We start from the raw sequence: 17,405 nt of genomic DNA, 5'->3' as shown, positions 1-17,405 counted from the left end.
TTAGAGCAGCGTTTTTCAAACTTGGCAGCTTTAATTGGTGTGGACTTCAATTCCCAGAATTCCCCAGGCAGCGTGCTGACTGGGGAATTCTGGGAGTTGAAGTCCATGCATCTTAAAGTTCCAAGTTTGAAAAACACTGCCTTAGAGCTATATTCAGTTCCTCAATTAGTTACTGACTGAACTCTGTTTTGAACTCTCTGCAAAAATTAGGATTTTGCCAGGAAAAAGAATCCAGCTCTTTGCCTTCAATTCAGCAAAGTCAGAACTTCTGTGCTGATTGTTGGAAATGTTTACAGGGTGAAGGAACTTTTTATCATCCTTGGTGGACTTGTGAGAAGGCCAAAAAATTTTGGGATCAAGTATGTGCTATTATTCAAAAGATCCTCAAAGTGGACTTACAGAAAAACTCAGAACCTTTCCTTTTGGGGTTGATGGAGAAGGAACTTGAGAAACAGTATGGGACTTTGCTTTTATATATGATTACAGCGGCAAGACTTTTATATGCACAACAGTGGAAAGACTCACAATTTCCTACAGTGGAAGATTGGATTATTAAAGTAATGGATTTGGCCCAAATGGCTAAGTTAACAGTGTTAATAAGAGAAAACACTGTTTCTGGATTTATTTCTACTTGGCCACCACTTTTAGATTACTTGCTTGTGTGAGAAAAAAATGAAGTTTTGATTTTGGGTTTTAGTGATTAAATGGTTTGTTTTGATAGAAATAAAGTTTAATCAATGGTAAGAGATTATATTTGTAAACTTATTCATATCTGTATTGGAGAAAGTCAGAGGTCACTTTCTGTTTCTGTTTTCTACCTACTTGCACTTTTATCGTTTTTTTCTTTTTTCTTTAGTCCTGTGCTCTAGCTTTTCTATATTCTGTATTTTGTATTTTAATTATACTTTGAAAATTAATAAAGTTGTTATTTATTTTTTTAAAAGAACCTCTATGCTGGCAAAGAGCTCCACCCTTAGAATATCTCCGGAAAGGGAGGGGGGGAAAAAACCCGAGCTTCTCCTTGCCACATTTTAGCTGCAAAAAGGCGCACGGGTCACCTGCATCCTGGTTGCTTGTCCTGCCCCACCATGAGTTAGCTGAGCTGGGCTGATAAATCACCTGACTTTGCTAGGGTAGGACTCTGTGCAAAATTCAGCAGTAAATACCAAGAACCTCCTTCTGATGCTCTTATCCTTTCAGAAGCAGCTGGCACACCCAGGATGGGCCCCATCGGGCGAGCGCACAAGTGCAAAGAAGGACGACCTGGAAGAAAGTGATAGGCCTGCCTGGAGGGAGGCCTGGGGTGGGGAAGTTATCAGGAAGGCAGCATGCTGACTTCAGCCTACAGGAACCAGTAATGTGCAAAGCTCATTTTCCATGCTGGGCCATCCAAGCCATCAAGTCTTCTCTCTTATAATTAATTGCTGCCGGAGAACGGGGTGCACGTCAAAGCACATGAGTGATGACTCACAGCTACAAAACTCCCCTCGTGCAGCAAAACCTGAGTTTGCCAACAGGAGGTGCTTTTTCTACGGCCTAGAAGAAAACAGTAGAGCCGTAAGCAAGCAGCAACATGCCTTAGTTTGTTACATTGAACTCAGTGGGCTTTACATTAAGGCAAGAAGGTTAAAATGTTGGATTGGGACTGGGGAGACCCAGGATGAAGACCATCTTCACCCATGACAGCTTCCTGGATGGCTTTGGTCAATTACTCTCCTTCAGCAAAACATACTTTGGGGGGGTTTGTTCTGGGAATAAAAAGGGGGAGGGGATAGCATTAGTGATGCTTTAACACCCTAAGAAAAGGTGAGATATAAATGCAATAAATAAGTGATAACATGGAATAAACATGGAATTTGTAAGTTGGGTCAGCCTGGGGATGTTATTTACCATTTTGCTCACGTGTCACATAAATGACATTTTAAATTATTTTTAAACAGTGGATGTATGGCTGAACTTGCCGCCCTTTCTTTCTGCAGGGCTGACCCTGATGCAGCTTTATGTATATCTTCTCACAAATATGATAATTCCGTTCAATGGAGTTGAAACCTTATGTTCTTGACTGCTGTTTGCTCTGCTTAGCGAAGTGCATACTGCCCCCTGGTGGCCAACGTCTCTAAGAAGCAGAAACAACAAAACATCTAGGGCACTGTAATGCTTCTTATGGGATTGACTGTAGCAACAGAAGATATGCTCTGGATTCATTTCAATTCTTTTTCTCCCTGCGCTGTTCTTTCTGTGTTTGGAATATTTACTGATTTATTCAAAGGACAGGATCCAAAAGGAAAAAAAAGATTTGATAGGAAAAGGAAAAAAGCAAAGGGAAACACTTGTTCTTGATTACCAAGTTGCTGAGTTAATGATCAGCTGTTAGGAAGTCTGCTCTTACAAAGTCAAAAGCAGTACATCTGGCTATCATGACTTGGTTGTGGGCATCCCAGGGGCTTCTAGTTATCCTGTGTAGAAGCGAAACACTAGACTACAAAGGCTTTTTGGTTTATCAGCCTCTGTTTCGAAAACATGCAAATGTGAGTAGATTAATAGGTACCGCTTCGGTGGGCAGGTAACGGCGTTCCGTTTAGTCATGCTGGCCACATGACCATGGAAGTGTCTACGGACAACGCCGGCTCTTCGGCTTTGAAACGGAGATGAGCACCGCCCCCTAGAGTCAGACACGACTGGACTTAATGTCAAGGGAAACCTTTACCTTTACCTTTACCTATGTTTCTGAAACCAACCTCACTGGTTGCCACAGTAGCAATTAAGCTCAGAGGGAGTCAAGAACAAACAGACAATGGCAACAGCATCAAGAAGTTCAAGGGGTGGGGTGGTGGGCTGCTCATGAAGGACCCACTAAGAACATACCTCACCCTAGGTTTAACAAAACCTCATCCACCACCAGCCTATCAGAACACTGTTTCCTACATGCATTGCAGCTTACAGTCCTGGGAGCTTGGCACTCAAGCAGGATATGCTGGTGGAGCAGAGTCCATAAGCTGCTAAGCCTCCCTAAAGCCTGCTTACATTCAGGCCACAACAACCAGGCAGCTGCTTTGCACATCTGTTCGGTGGCCATTTGAAGCTCAGCATTTGGGGCTTTAGATTTTGATTGCTTGTCTGCCTTTCCACTGGCCTGAAAGCAGATGTGACAAGCCCTAAAGTCAGCGAGAGCACCGTTTATTCTGCGGGAACAGATCTGGTCATTTAGAACCTGCTAAAGTATTGGGGTTTTACCTGACCTGTTGGGAGATGCTTAAAAAAAGAAACGGGGGGTCATTTCTTATACAGTTGGATTCCTAAGCATTACTGAACAGCATCCTCTGGCGGACAGTGCTGGGTGATGACACTACATGCATTGTAGTATAAACAAACCCAAAACCCAAACCCAAAACAAATGGGAAAATAATCCTCTCCCTCCCGCTCTGCCCCTGACAACAGATTCAGAATTTTTTACAGATAGAGAGAGAATCACTGGGAAAATAGTTATTGGGGTTCAGATTATAAATGACAGAAATGGCTTGAGAACATTGTAAACAGTTCTCTTCCAAGCAGTTTTGGTCCCAAAATGGAGGAAATTGGGAGAGACAGGGCAAGCTTTGAAAAGCTTAATTGCCCACAGGATTTTTTTTCCTGCTCAGACAAGCCGAGTGGTGCCAGTAGGCTTTTGTCCCCATGCAAAATCCTTTGATGTTGTTTTCCAATTTTGTCTCAGCTGGCCTTAAAAATTCCCTAGAATGCCTTTACAACTATTTCTCAAGAATGAATGATTTCAGTCTGTTGCAGCAGAAAAGCATCCCGGATCTTCTTGAAAACAAATAACTGTGTGATGGCATCAATGCTTATAGGCTAGAGCAGTGTTTCTCAATCTCAGCAACTTTAAGACATGTGAAGTTCAATTCCCAGAATTCCCCAGCCAGCATGAATTGAAATCCATGCATCTTCAAGTTGCTCAGATTAAGAAACACTGGACTAGAGACGTTCCATGCCATTGGTTCAATGGAATCAAAAGAAGAGCCTCAAGTACGCTAAACTTTCCACATAGGAGCTGTCATAGGCATCCACAGAACTGCCAAGTGATGCCGCATGAGTCATGGCATCATTGCACAAATGATGCACTTCAGATATTTTCATTATTTGTATGATGATGATACACAAGATGTCACTGTGGTTTTCACCAGACATCTATGAGAGCTGCCCAGTTTCTTCACCATGTTGTTAGTCTGTTTTCCACACCTTCACCAGCTCTACAATACCATTTTTGAAGCGTGTCAAGCAAAACAGTATATACTGTCCCAATCGTGGGAGTTGTACAAAGTAGAGCTGATCCTAATTGCCCTTCCAATCTCTCCACCAAGTTTGTGACCAAGATAGGGAGAATTTCTCCAACCATTTCCCAGAGGCAGGACTCCCCCACAATGGTGATAGCAGGAATGGTGATGCTACTAAAAAAAAAAAAAAACTAGAAGAGAAATTCCTTCTTGCAGCGTTTTGGGACGCAATGAACACGTGGGAAGACAGGCTCCCGTCACTGGAGCAATGAACAATACAAGATCAGACATTCACAAACATGTCCATTGGCCCAGCTGGTAACTGAACACATGCCAGAACCCCACATTTCACTTTTCCTTTGGGAAAACTTCTAAAGGAAATTTCCTTCCATTGAACTGAATGAGAACTGGAATGGGAAAATATGTAACTTAGACTCTACCATTTTGTATATTTTTTTGTGGTTACATTAGCAATGTTAAAAAACAACAACAAAAACCAAAATGTAGATTCCACCCAGCATTAATACTGAAATGAAATGGGGAGGGAGCTGGCTGTTTCTTCTTTAATGACCCCCAAATTTCATTTTTGGTACTGACAGCATCCTATCTTATGCTTTTCACCTCGACCTGAGGGTCCTTCTCTTATTCACTTCCAGCTGAGATCCCCTTGGTGTATCTGTGAAGTTTATATGGATAATTGTTCCCCAGGCTGTCTATGGCATGCAGATGGTTGCAAATAACCCCGTGGAAATCATGCAAAATCCAGTCTGTATTGTTGATTCAATCTGGAAAATCAGTCTGATCTAGCAATATGGATCAGCTTGAAAAATCGATCCAATTTGAAAAGATCTCATTGCTCTCATTTTGAGATGCAGCACAATTATCCTGACACACCTCAGTCATGGATTTAGATTTTTAATAGAGAAGCAAAACATCAAAAAAGAAATAAAAGTGATCCCTAACAAAATATGTTTATTTATATAATTTAATTATATAAAGACTTGGGGGAGGACAAATTAATTATACGGTGTCTATGTTTGAAATGGCGATGAGCATCACCAAAGGTACATGATAGATATTTGGGGGTAGAAATGCAGAAGGTAGTTATACCCTGCAAACAATCCATAGTTGATTCCCGCACTAACAATTTTGAAAGGCTGCAGAGCTATTTGTTCTGTTTCATCTTAATGGATTTATACATATGGAAAGAAAAAAAGATCGAAGAAAAGTATTATAGTAAGAAAACCCACAAAAGTGAGAAGCAGAAGATGAGACAGTCTGGACCAATTTTATGAATGACAGTGTGATTGAAAAGAACAAGCCTCATCTGAACTCACTCCATGATAGCAATGCACATCTTCCAACAGCATTATTGGGGAATCTGCTGCAAAGATGTAGGTTGTCCAACTCAGTGCTCTTCAGCAGATCAGATTATTCTATAGGATCAATTCTTTCATATATATTCATCATTCAAGCTTTTCCAAATTTCCTGTTGCCATTAGTTTATGAATATGTTTCTTCAAGCTTGTTCAACTTCTTCAGCAAGAGGATACTAGATCATTTTGAGTTAATTGATCAACAGTAGCTGAAAATGATCACACTTGATCATTTTGAGCTAACATTTTCTGACTGGTTTCATGTCCATGGGCCGGGTGAAAAAAAGGTTATGTGAAGAAAAGAGCTGAAGATAGGCATCCATACGGTGAAAACTGCTAGTACAGTTTCAGTAACAGAATGTACTGTAGATAGGGCCAGATCAATGTGCTTTGGATGCTTCACAGGAGAAAGAACATGGAATCTGGGTCTTCAGAGAAGATTGTGGTTGGTGTAGAACCAAGTACATTAGCCATGTCTTAGAATGCAACACGCCAGATGTATGTTCCTGGTCTTTAGACATGCATTCCCTTGGGTCACTTTGAGATCATTCTTCATTCATTTCTTCATTGTCTAAAATGTGACCAACAGATACATCTTTTGATATTTTCATCAACTCAGCCTGCTGGCCTACAGTGGGAGAAGGACCCAGCACTACTGATTCTTTAGTTTGAAATGGTCCCCTATCATTGGCCAGTGGTAACTGACCAGAAAGATATCATTATCTATAGGGCAGTCATGGTGGCAAGAGCAAGTCTTGATAAACATCATTTTGCGGACAAACGAGTCTCCCTCCGGGCACCGAAATTCCACTTTCACTGTGCTGGTGATGTGTGGTATACAGCAGCGACTGTCCCTGCAGCTGCCACAGAACTTGGGCCGATAGGAGTGGATGCTGGTGCAGCCGGCGAACTCAAAGTGGATTGCCTGACGAGATTTAGGATTTCGCATACACCTTTTCCCTTTCTGAAAAGAAAAAAAAAATACAGCTGTGGGTAAACTGGGATGGATTCTAAGTTACCGCAGCCTTTTTCAACCTGGTGGTTTTCATACCATCAAAATTGTGACATATGACTTTGCATCAGAAGAAGGAAAGAAGGATTTTGCTGAGATAGCAGGCAACCCCAATTGCGAGGATTTGGGCTCTGGTACCAGAGATGATCAGTGTCATCTATAGTCAGGTCAAAGTTGGGATCTTTCAGTTCAAGGGACAGTACTTTACAGCAATCAAGTGGAAAAACAATGTCTGTAAGAACCTGGCCTTGTGTTTCTCCATCTGTTGATTTTAAGCTGTATCTGCCTTTCTAGAAACAGCAACTTTCTTGCCTTGACTACCATTTCTGCATTCAAACTTTGGACTGAACTGAGACTACCAATTCTATTGTGAGCATCACCACTAATTTCAGCTTCAGATAATTAACAACTTTGTTAAAACCTTCTAGCTATGTAACATGTGTTGACAGGACTGCAACTGCAAGAATTTACAACATGTCTGGAGGATGGTAATCTACACTCAGTGGTGGAAATTCTCCATGAATCTCAGAGGTTTTATCCATCTCTACTATTGACTAAAATTGGAACCCTTCTCATGCAAAGCAGATGTTATCCATTTATGGTGCTGGCAAATCTGTGTATAAGTTGTGCCATTTAAGACTTCAGGATTCAATGCTTGCTTATACAAATAAATCTGAGCATGTAGAAAATGAGGATGACAAAGAGAAAACAAGGCTTAAATCTGATGGTTAGAATGTTAGACTAGGACAACATCCACATGACACTATATCAATGTTATCTGGGGTTTGTAGGCCTGCACATCTAATAGTCTTCTGGTTGAAGGATAGACTAGGAAGACACCAAGTCACATCTCTACTTTGATCAGAAGCCCAGCAGGGCTCTGACAGACTCAGTGTAAATAACTCCATGTTACCCTAACTGTAGAGAAAGTTCTCAGCACTGTCTTCTATGAGGATTTAGCCTTTCCTTCTTCGAAAAGCTGAAGGTCAATCTCTTCCATAATTTCCAGGGTTCTCAGGTTTCAGAAAGTAGCAGCTCCATGTTCAAGAGTCAGCAACAAGCAGGGTCAGGACTAAGAGATCACCTGGTTCTAACACCATCATTTTAAGGTGTTAGTTCAGCAGATGCTGGAACAACAGTTTTCACAGTGAGAGTCAATACAATCTGTGTCCTGGGTGGAGCCCTCCAAGGCGCTGAAAATGCTTGATTTTACCAGAGACCAGCTGTGCCTTTATTTATTTATTCATTTATTTATTCGATTTCTATAGCCGCCCATCTCAGCAAGTAACTCTGGGCGGCTACGTAGCCTTGCCTATTCATTACAGCTACCTGTCCTTAGTTGGGATCTTTGAGCTACTCAATCAGCGCATGACTCTGATTACTCTCAACCAGACCCATCTGATGGGATTATTATGAGGACAACATCTACACGGTGAGAATGAACCATGCTATCTTGAATTCTTAAGAGGAAAAGAAGGGCATAAACATAAAAAATGCAATTAAAAGCACATTTTCTCTCAGCTCTCCAGTTTTCTGTGTGCTACCTACAAAATGTATATTATGAAAAAAAAACCCTCTGAAGAATCTTTCAGAATGAATAAGTACTAAAACAACATATTTAAAACATATCAAGACACGTAGGTGCCTCCCCTTTGCCGGAGATAGTCAAGCTGGAGCTGGATAGGATTTGCCAAGGATGTTTTAATTGGAAAGGCTACAGAGGCTGGACTGAGGGGCCTTGACAACTTCTTCCAAATGATCTAATTAAAATACATACAACAGGTGAAATTCAATCTGAGCCTGTTGCCACCCTCTCCTTCTGAGAGATGACTAAGGCCTTGGTTGAACTGTGCACCAGATCCTAAAGGGGACTTTCCATCAGGTGCCCGGGTGACCAATCAAGTTGGTTCTTCCTCCCTAGGGTGAGGAGCAGGCATGGAGATATGATAAGGTCCTGGATGACAAATGCCTTATTACAGGCTGACTAGGCTTTAATCAGCAACAGCCTAGGCTAGGGCCACTGAGGATCTGACAGCCAGGCAATGGGGTTCAGCCCAGAGTCAGAATTGGCACCAGACACCAAGTGTGTCTTCCCTGAGAGTGGCCCACCTCGTCTTCTACCACATGTCCTTCCGCCCGTCACCACCAAGATGTCACTGCCTGTCCTTCCCCCATCCAACCAAACTCTACACACTGCCATCTCTCCCTCAGGTCCAAGGAAGCCATCCAACTCCCAGATATATGCCCTTCCCTGTAATGCATAATCAGGTATGTTTGCCACTTCAGTGAACATTAGTTCAATTCAGCCTATTAAGCTCAGGAGATTTGTGATGTAGATTCCCCAGCTTGCCTCAATTATTTGTGCTCCCCACCCCCTCTGCTCCCAGCCCCTTGCAGGAGTTGATATCCCACACTTGCACCCACTTCACTCAACTGCCACAGTACCTTGATGCTCCTGTCAAGAGAGACATTGCAGAATCGAACCACACAGAGCCTGCTCTCCTTCTCCAGTTGGCACGGGGGGTTATCATTGGTAACACGGGTAGAGATGCCCATCCCACAGGTCCTAGAACAGACACTCCATTCAGTGGTCTGCACCAAGCAGTTCTCCTGAAGGTTATTCATGGTGGACTTAAGCTTTAACTCAGGTTTGTGAGCAAGGCTGTTCCTGTAAACTGAGATGGGCAAAAGAACTTCCATGAGCAACTTCTAACAATTAAAGTAAAAGAGATGTGACTTTTTTTCACATAGCTTGCCTCATTAATTTTTCACTTGGCCATACTGTGGCAGCCCAAAACATCTGATAGGCACTGAGCTAAAGAAGACTGGTTTAAAGACTTGACTTCCATTGAACTAAATCCACACCCTCTTAATCTCATCCTCTTGTGCCTTGCAATAATGCACTGTATTGGAGGGGTGTATATAAAAAAAATACGTCATAGGGCCAAAGGGGAGAACACAAGCAATTAGTTTGCATATGGGTGATTGGCCACTTACAGAGGAATTTTAAGGGATTGTCCAGCAAGAGACAAACACTGAAATATCTCTTTCTGAAAAGTCATTGAGATGGCTGGAGGCAATGTTATTCTACACAAAAAAGGTTAATGTCCATAATTAGCCTCAGAGGCTCTCTTCTCTGTTCCACCCAATTAATTAGATGGGATACAAGAGACGGGGCCTTTTCAGTGGTGGCACCAGGATGCAGGGATGTTGTCATGTTTAGTCACTAGACAGCAGTAAACTTCGGTGTGCCTGGATTACTTCTGTTTGTTCTGCTCTTGTTTGAAAGAAAGAATAGGTCTACTTCACACATCACACTAAGCTTTCATCTGTCACCCATGCTTTGTTGGGTAAATGTGCACAAAATACAAAGCCACAAACCATGGTTCTTAAACCCAAGTGACTAGTTTCAAGCTCTTGGCAGCCCGCTTCAACCAAAACTAAGAATTTCTTAAGGTTTCCTTTAACAAGGTTATTGGAAGAGAAGAGAATAAGATTACAGAAATCTCAGCAGCTGGGAAGTTGTCACTTTTAGAGCTCAATTCAATCTCTCAGCTTGAATTGAAGTTTTTTTTTCAGTCTTTGCTAAGATTTCCATGTGAACTGATGAGAAAGCTATTTTCTTAACCGATAAGAGAGGAATATCTGGGTGGTCAGGATGTAAATCTCTCTCAGGCTCTGAACATATCATTGCCGTTCAGCAGAGTTCATACAATCCATCAAGCCAAATCCAAGCAAATCACATTATAGCTTAATGTGATGTGTGAATTCAGCCAATAGTTTATATCTAGCTTTCTGACTAATGGTCCTTCGAAGTCTCCCATGGCAGGTTTTCTCTGCTGTCTAGCAGACTACTTCTTTTTCCATCTTTAGACCAGTGTTTCTCAACCTTGGCAACTTTAAGATGCGTGGACGTCAACTCTCAGAATTCTGAGAGTTGATGTCCACGCATCTTAAAGTTGCCAAGGTTGAGAAACACTGCTTTAGACAGTAAAGATTCCAATCTGCTTGTTCTTGAAGTGCTCTTTTCAACTGCTGTTTTGTTTCTTTTCTTTTTTGGAGGGAGAGGGGCAGGCTCCTGGCTCTGTTTCGATATTTTTTTTTAGTACTGTACAGCGCATTTTCCCTTCAAATGCAACATATTGCCCGGCCCTAACAAATACTGTAGTTCTGCATACAAAGCAGCTACCCTATCGTTTCTCATGATTCTTTCTCCTCTACGAATCCCAAGCGCAGAATACTTAATCTCATTCTCCTCTTCCCCAATACTGGTTGGGCCTCTCTTGACTTTCTATTGACCTTCCATCTAAGATGAGTTCCACAGAGCTAAAACACCCATCTTTGTTCAAGCAGCTACAGCACCTCCTCTTTCTCCCTCTTCATAGTTCTCCCACCTTACCAGCCATACCTTTCTCATAATTCGTCTTCTGACTGCTTCCTCCACAGACCCACTCTTCACAACACTTGTTCTGGGCTTTCACCCGGTGGAGGAAGGGACAATCAGGGGAAGGGAGACGTGCCCCATCAGTGCAAAGGGGAATGCAGCCAATGGCCCCATCCAGGCAGATGCACTGCAGCCTACAGCTGGGCTGGAAGCTCTCCCCATTTAGATAGATTTTCCCCAGCAGCTCACAGGTGGAGCCTTCACGAGCTGGAGGGGGAACACAGAGATATGTGTTATGAAGGTAACCATGTTTTCTATCAAAACAGTCAAATGACAGCACATCCATCATTAATGCCCGGAGTTTGCAAGGAAGGGGAATATTCCACTTTACATCAGTCTTTGTTTTAAATAGTTTGGTCATTCTCCCTGCTTTCATTTTAATTACAATCCAGTGAGTCTTCTGATGTCCATAACCTTTGGTATTATCCAACCAAATGACATGACATTTCCAGTGTTCTAGTTCCCATCACCCCATGCCAGCTTGCCAAATTTTGTGAAGCTGTGAAAGGGTAGTAGCCATTCTTAGTATGCCGTACTAAGGAATGAACACACAGATTGCCAGTTATCTAAACGAAATAAACCTTTTGATTTTCTTAACTTTTTCTCTCTTTTCCTTTCTTTTTGACTCCTCGTCATGACCTCTGAATGAACTAATGTTCTCTTTCTTCCATGTTAAATAATGCTCCTGCTGCAGGGCAATATAACAAGAATAGATGCATTTCCATTCATTCGAATCCCCATTGATTGGAAATGAATTCATGCTTGCTTGGTTTGGTTTGGTTCATTTGGAGTTTTTTCCCCTGAACAGAATGAATGCACACTGATGTCCTTGAAAAAAGGTTAACAAGTGTGTTCTATGAAATTTTGGGACACAGAATTGTGGCTTCGTAGAATCACTGAAATGGGAAAGGTGTTGATCAGTGTTCCCCAACTGGGGTAATGTTGAGATATGTGGACTTCAACTCCCAGAATCCTCCAGCCAGCATGGCCACTACTAAGAATTCTGGGAGTTGAAGTCCATACATCTTAAAGTTGTCCAGGTTGGGAAATACTGTTGTAGATCATTCATATCTAGAGGCCACCCAAGAGACTATTACAGCCCATTATCCATCTTAGTAATTGGATAGTGCTTCTGCCTTTAAAGTGCAGATGAAATCTATCTCCTTGTAACTGAAGCCCACCAAAAACAAGCTTTTTGTAGGCTCAGAGTATTGGGAAAGGCTCCTTAAACCATCAAGTCCAATTCCCTGCAGAAATCCAAAACTACGCATCCAGTCTTGACCTATAAAATGTCACTGAAGGGAACTCACCACCTCCCTCCGTCATTGGTTCCACTAAATTGGTGTTAAGAAGTTTTTTCTGATGTTCAAAAAGAATCCGCCTTCCTGTAAGTTAAGAACATTATTCTGTCCTATGTGCTGGGACAAGTCTCTTCTCTGCAATGCCACCATATCTTCTATTGCTTGTTTTCAAAGCTAGAGATATCTGGTTCCTTCACCCTCTCCTCCTTTGGCATGGTTGTATGTCTGTCTGTCTGCCTATCATCTGTCTATGATTCACAACAACCAATAAAAACAGCAAAATAAACCCTTCCCACCAGGCACCAGACCAACCATACTATTGACCCCCCAACTCAACCCTATCGTAGTCCAGTGCTTGGGGGAAAAGCCAGGTCTTCAGTCCTCCTCATTACCTTTCTTTGCCACCATTCCAAATTGGTGCCCAGAAAGGGAGGTAGTTGGGGGACCAACATAGAATTGAGTGGAGCCATTGCTATCCATGGTGTGCTCTGGTAAAAGGAGAGGAGCATCAGCAACTCACCTAAACAGATGCCACTGTCTTTCTGGGTTTTGGAGAAGTCACAGTAGAGCCCTTTGTGGTGATCACAAGGTTCCTGCAGGGAACACAGCTCTCCAAGCTGCTGGGAGCACACTTTGCAGCAACCACAGCCATCTAGCAAAAGGCTATTGCCAGGAGGGCAGGAGGGAGCCTGTGAGGGACACTGGCAAGGGTAGGAACATGCCTGAGATGCCCCCTAGAAAAGAGACAGAGACCTAGCAGTGTATGAGTTAACAGTGAGCCCAAATCTTTTTTCATTAAAATATCTGCCACTCAGATATTGACATACGAAGACCTGTATGACATATGACATTCTACTGCTACCATCCAAAGCTTATGAAGAGCCAGCTTTCAGCTGTCCTGGCTGCAGTAAGAAAACAGGAGGTGGAGGAGAAGGATGAGGTGCCCCCTGATATCCATGTGGCTCCCATCCTGATTGCATTCTGAAAAACCCAGAAGACCTGGATGTTCTCCCAGGTCTTCAGTTAGGGTGGTTGGGACCCCTATCAGGTACATTTGGGGGTGTGGGTGCTGTTAGCTGGACTTGCCATCTGTTCTTGTTCTTTCTTTCTTTCCTTCTTCCTTTGGTATCATATTGCATTATTTTGTATTTTGTTTGGTTTTATTGTCCATTGCCCAGGATCAGTTTGGAGTCAAGCAATGCTTAAAACACCTTGCTGGGCCCCTATTGTATCTTGACATTACTTAGACAATTCCTAAGTTCCTGTCTGGGACTCAAAATTCCAAAGAACACCAGTCAAAGATGTGGTTCTTTTTGTTTGTTTGTTTGTTGTATTGTGTTATTCTTTGATGAATAGAAACATAATATCATTATTATACTGCTGCGACCCAAGTCTTATTGCAGCTAAACCACCATTGACTGGGTTTTGACAACAGATGTTTCTGACAATGATGAACCCTAAATCATTTTTAATACAAGAACCAACATTTGAGGCCAGCTTCTATGTTCAGTAATGCCATGGTCTCATCTGCTCAGCCTATAAACTGAAATTGGATTGATGATGTTAATGTGAACTTTTCAGGCTGGGAAAATTAGTCATGTCAATGTTTTTTCTGCTCCACATGACATTTCTCCATTGCTATCCAAACCTGCATGAGAATCCAGCTCCCATCTCTGCATCTGTCTTAGTTACAAAAAACTCTTGCATCAGGTCAGTGAATGAGACCAATCTCACCTCGGGGAACTAGCTAACATAGCCATCCCAACCCCGGCAGGGGACCGATTTATGATTCACGCAGGCACATTGGAGGGGATGAGCTGAGGAATGGGTTAGGAAGGGCCACGCATGTTTGGAAGAAGCTGCAGATTTCTGGGATTCCAAGACTCCACTGAAATGAAACCTCAGGACATACATACACATGACTGAAATAAACACACATAGTTTTCTCCCCAGATCAAAGCAGAGTAACATGGACCAGTTGTAAGGAGGCTTCCTAGATTCCTTGCCCTGTAAGCACTTGAGGGCAGAGACTTGTTCTCTTCTTCATAATAAGACACCCTGCATTGTTGATGATGCTATTTATAAAAATAATGCCATGATAATAACACCACCACCAATAGCATGTTTCTTAGATTTATATTCTACATTTGAGGGGGGAAGGTCAAGGAGGCTTGGGCAGGGATCCATTTTTATTTCCATAAAGGTCATCCTGTGAGGTAGGTTGGGCTGGGAGGGAGTGACTGACCCAAAGTCCCCTCATGGAGTTTCCATGCCAAGGTGCAGGGATGAAAACAAAGTACTCTGAATTCCCTACAGACAGGGTAGGGTGAAAACATAACACAGTGCTTTTATTAATGAAAGACATATGCCATTTGTTAATGCAACTTGGTGCTTCATTTGCATTAGAATTCACTTCAGCTCAAGTTCTTTATTGTTAAAAAGCTGCAACCTGAAAAAACAAAACATTAGACTAGGAAGTTTCCAAAATTTCAAGGGTTGGGGAGAGTCTCTTGCCAAGTGTTTCCTTCCATACCGTAGAGTTTTTCCATTGATCAATGGACAAATCTTTCACAATCGGATTTCTTGCAGGATCGGTGAAACCACTGACTACCCTGTGAACTTGGTCTCTTGAGTTATGGAGAAGCCCCTCTCGGTTGGATGCACCTCTCTTCTCTCCTGCTACCTTGCAGTTGGGCAGATAGGTAACTTTAGACCCTGGTCTCTCAGGAACTCCCCCTCTTTAGCTGATCATTCCCACTGCTGGGTTGTTGAAACATAGTGAGTGAGTTTTGCTGCCCCTGAGACCTCCTTGTTCCTCCTGTGGAGTGGAGCCCAAACTTCTATGATGGTATTACTGCTGATTTAGGTGAGAATTTGACCCCTTGGAGAAATTCCAGTCTCATAAAACAACAAGCTCAAAGAGCTATCAAGGAACTTTGCCTATTGACCCTTATTGGCACACAACAATGGCTGTGTTTACACTATACAGCTCAGGTAGGGAGTTCTTAACCATGGTTTTTGAAGCCAATAATATTTGATTAGGTTTGTACCACCCACAAGCCATAAACTGGTTTGCAAACTATAACGGTAGGGTTCATGTAACACATTGGGTCAACACTGAACTAGTCATCTTATGGCTTTGCTTGTTAGGGAACCTAGTCAGTCTTCTTAAACAACATTTCCTTATTGGAATTGGAGATTTTTGTTACATCAGCCCCACATTTTTCTTTTGCCCAGATGTAGGTGGTTTGAGAGCTAGCAAGATGTCCTGTGCATCTTGACTATAAATCACCCTGTCCAGCAGTGCTACTGTCTCCTCAGGGCATGCAGAAACAATAATGTATTGCTTTGCTTAGGCAAACACACCTATATTATATAGGTGATTGGGCTCACAGAGACCATGGTTGGCTTAGTCTTAAGCTGTTGATAAAGCCCCCACACTAAGACTGAAGGCATGGCTTACACACCACAACAGCTGGATTCATGCAACAGGCAAAACCTAAAACCCCCCACAATATGGCTTTATGCAGTATTTGCAGCAAGCTTATCCATCTCTCTAGCTCTGTATCTTCTATTACTATACTTGGCAGTAGACTTTTGAGATTTCATGGCAAGAGAAGATTTCCCTTCACCTGCTACCTGATCTTCTTTAAAAAAGAAAAACTGGAGGTGCCCAGCATTGAACCTAGGGACTGTGCCATGCAAAGCAAGAGGATCTATCACTAAGCTACTGCACAACATTTAATGGGAAGCTAAGTGAAGATGCTCCTAAGTCAATATTGCTTGAACGGAACAGCAGTAGTTCTACAGCCTTTCAGAAAAAGCCTTTCCCCAGCCTGACCTGGAAATGGTACATACCAAATCTGGGACCTTTTCCATATAAAGGCCTAACATTATGTTTTGCTCCTTCTTCATAAGAACATAAGCAGTGCTCTGGTGGATTAGACCCCTGACCCATCTAGTCTACTCTCTGTCCTCACAGTGGCCAATCAACTGTCCAAGGAAGCCCACTAGTCTCCCAGCAGGTGGCCTTCAGAGGCAGTCACATCAAGGCTAATAGCCACTTGTCCCCAGGACTTCCTTGCACTGGCCAACCCTTTTCTGAAGCCAACCAAGCTGGTAGCCAGCACCGCATCTCATCATATCCAAGACACACAGGACTCTATACCATCCCATTTCCACTGCTTTCCACTACGTCTTTACAGAAATATACAGTACATACCCATCCAGGAACAAGGGCCAATAACAAGAAGGTCAAAATAATTATTGCCCCAGAGTTGACAAACATCCTGAACTTCTTGCTCTGTGCATCCCTCTTTGTTGCCTTTTGAACAGTAATGAACTCAAGCTCATCTTTAAATAGACCTCTCAAAGAGGGCTGTGCTTGCATCTGAGTGACAATCTGGAAGGTAGCCCAAAACTGAGCCTAAGAGAAAATCTTCTGAATTCCATGGAATTGCTTCGCTTTCTACTGGTGGAACTTGGCATGCACGCATAACACTGCATTTATATGGGTGGGAGAGGAGAGAGATATCAGCTTCTCTGGCCAAGTCTTGAAAACATCCTTTCCTTCCTTTAATCTCAAAAGTATTTATGCAACAACTCCTTACCCCATCCCTTCTGCCTGCATTCTCCCTTCTCTTCACTTCTTCCCATTAGTATGAGCTTAATGGCCAAAAGAGAACTAAACTTCTAAACTAAACTCAAACCATACTAGAGTGATGCCTCCCATTTGGAGAAGGAAAGAAGGTGCAGTTAGGTAGCAAGAGCTAGGCAACAGCATGTTGGCTGGCCTGAAAAAGCTAACAGGGATCAGAATTGGTCAGTACTTGGATGGGAAACCACCAGAAAATCCCAAGGCTATAGGATAGGGGTGTATGTGTGTGTGTGTGTGTGTTTGTGCGTGCATGCTTTCAAGCCAATGTTGACTCCTAGCGACTGCCTGGACTAGACCCTGCAGTTTTCTTGTAAGATTTTTGGAAGTGGTTTGCCATTGCCTCCTTC

The 17,405-nt window shown here is 42.6% G+C and overlaps 1 protein-coding gene across 1 annotated transcript; it reads right to left on the bottom strand.

Annotated features, from left to right (window-relative positions):
* Positions 1-5,774: 5,774 nt before the first annotated feature.
* Positions 5,775-16,715, bottom strand: LOC134503052 (CCN family member 2-like). Its single transcript, XM_063311667.1, has 5 exons — positions 16,624-16,715; positions 12,922-13,135; positions 11,065-11,307; positions 9,102-9,331; positions 5,775-6,608 (listed from the first exon to the last, which is right to left on the bottom strand). Exons 1-5 carry the CDS (start codon positions 16,687-16,689, stop codon positions 6,297-6,299), a joined length of 1,065 nt encoding a protein of 354 aa, XP_063167737.1. The 5' UTR covers positions 16,690-16,715; the 3' UTR covers positions 5,775-6,296.
* Positions 16,716-17,405: the final 690 nt, after the last annotated feature.

The sequence above is a fragment of the Candoia aspera genome, chromosome 10, assembly GCF_035149785.1.
Source record: "Candoia aspera isolate rCanAsp1 chromosome 10, rCanAsp1.hap2, whole genome shotgun sequence".
Lineage (NCBI taxonomy): Eukaryota > Metazoa > Chordata > Lepidosauria > Squamata > Boidae > Candoia > Candoia aspera.
The sequence above is the reverse complement of the archived record's forward strand: the minus strand, read 5'-3'. Positions and strand labels throughout refer to the sequence as shown.

Excerpts from the sequence above, each read along its gene's own strand:
- LOC134503052 (XM_063311667.1), bottom strand. The coding sequence starts at position 16,689 with ATGTTTGTCAACTCTGGGGCAATAATTATTTTGACCTTCTTGTTATTG. Across the intron at positions 11,308-12,921 it reads AGACAGTGGCATCTGTTTAG|CTCGTGAAGGCTCCACCTGT; the intron begins GTGAGTTGCTGA and ends TTCCCCCTCCAG. Across the intron at positions 9,332-11,064 it reads GAAGACGAATTATGAGAAAG|TTTACAGGAACAGCCTTGCT; the intron begins GTATGGCTGGTA and ends TGCCCATCTCAG.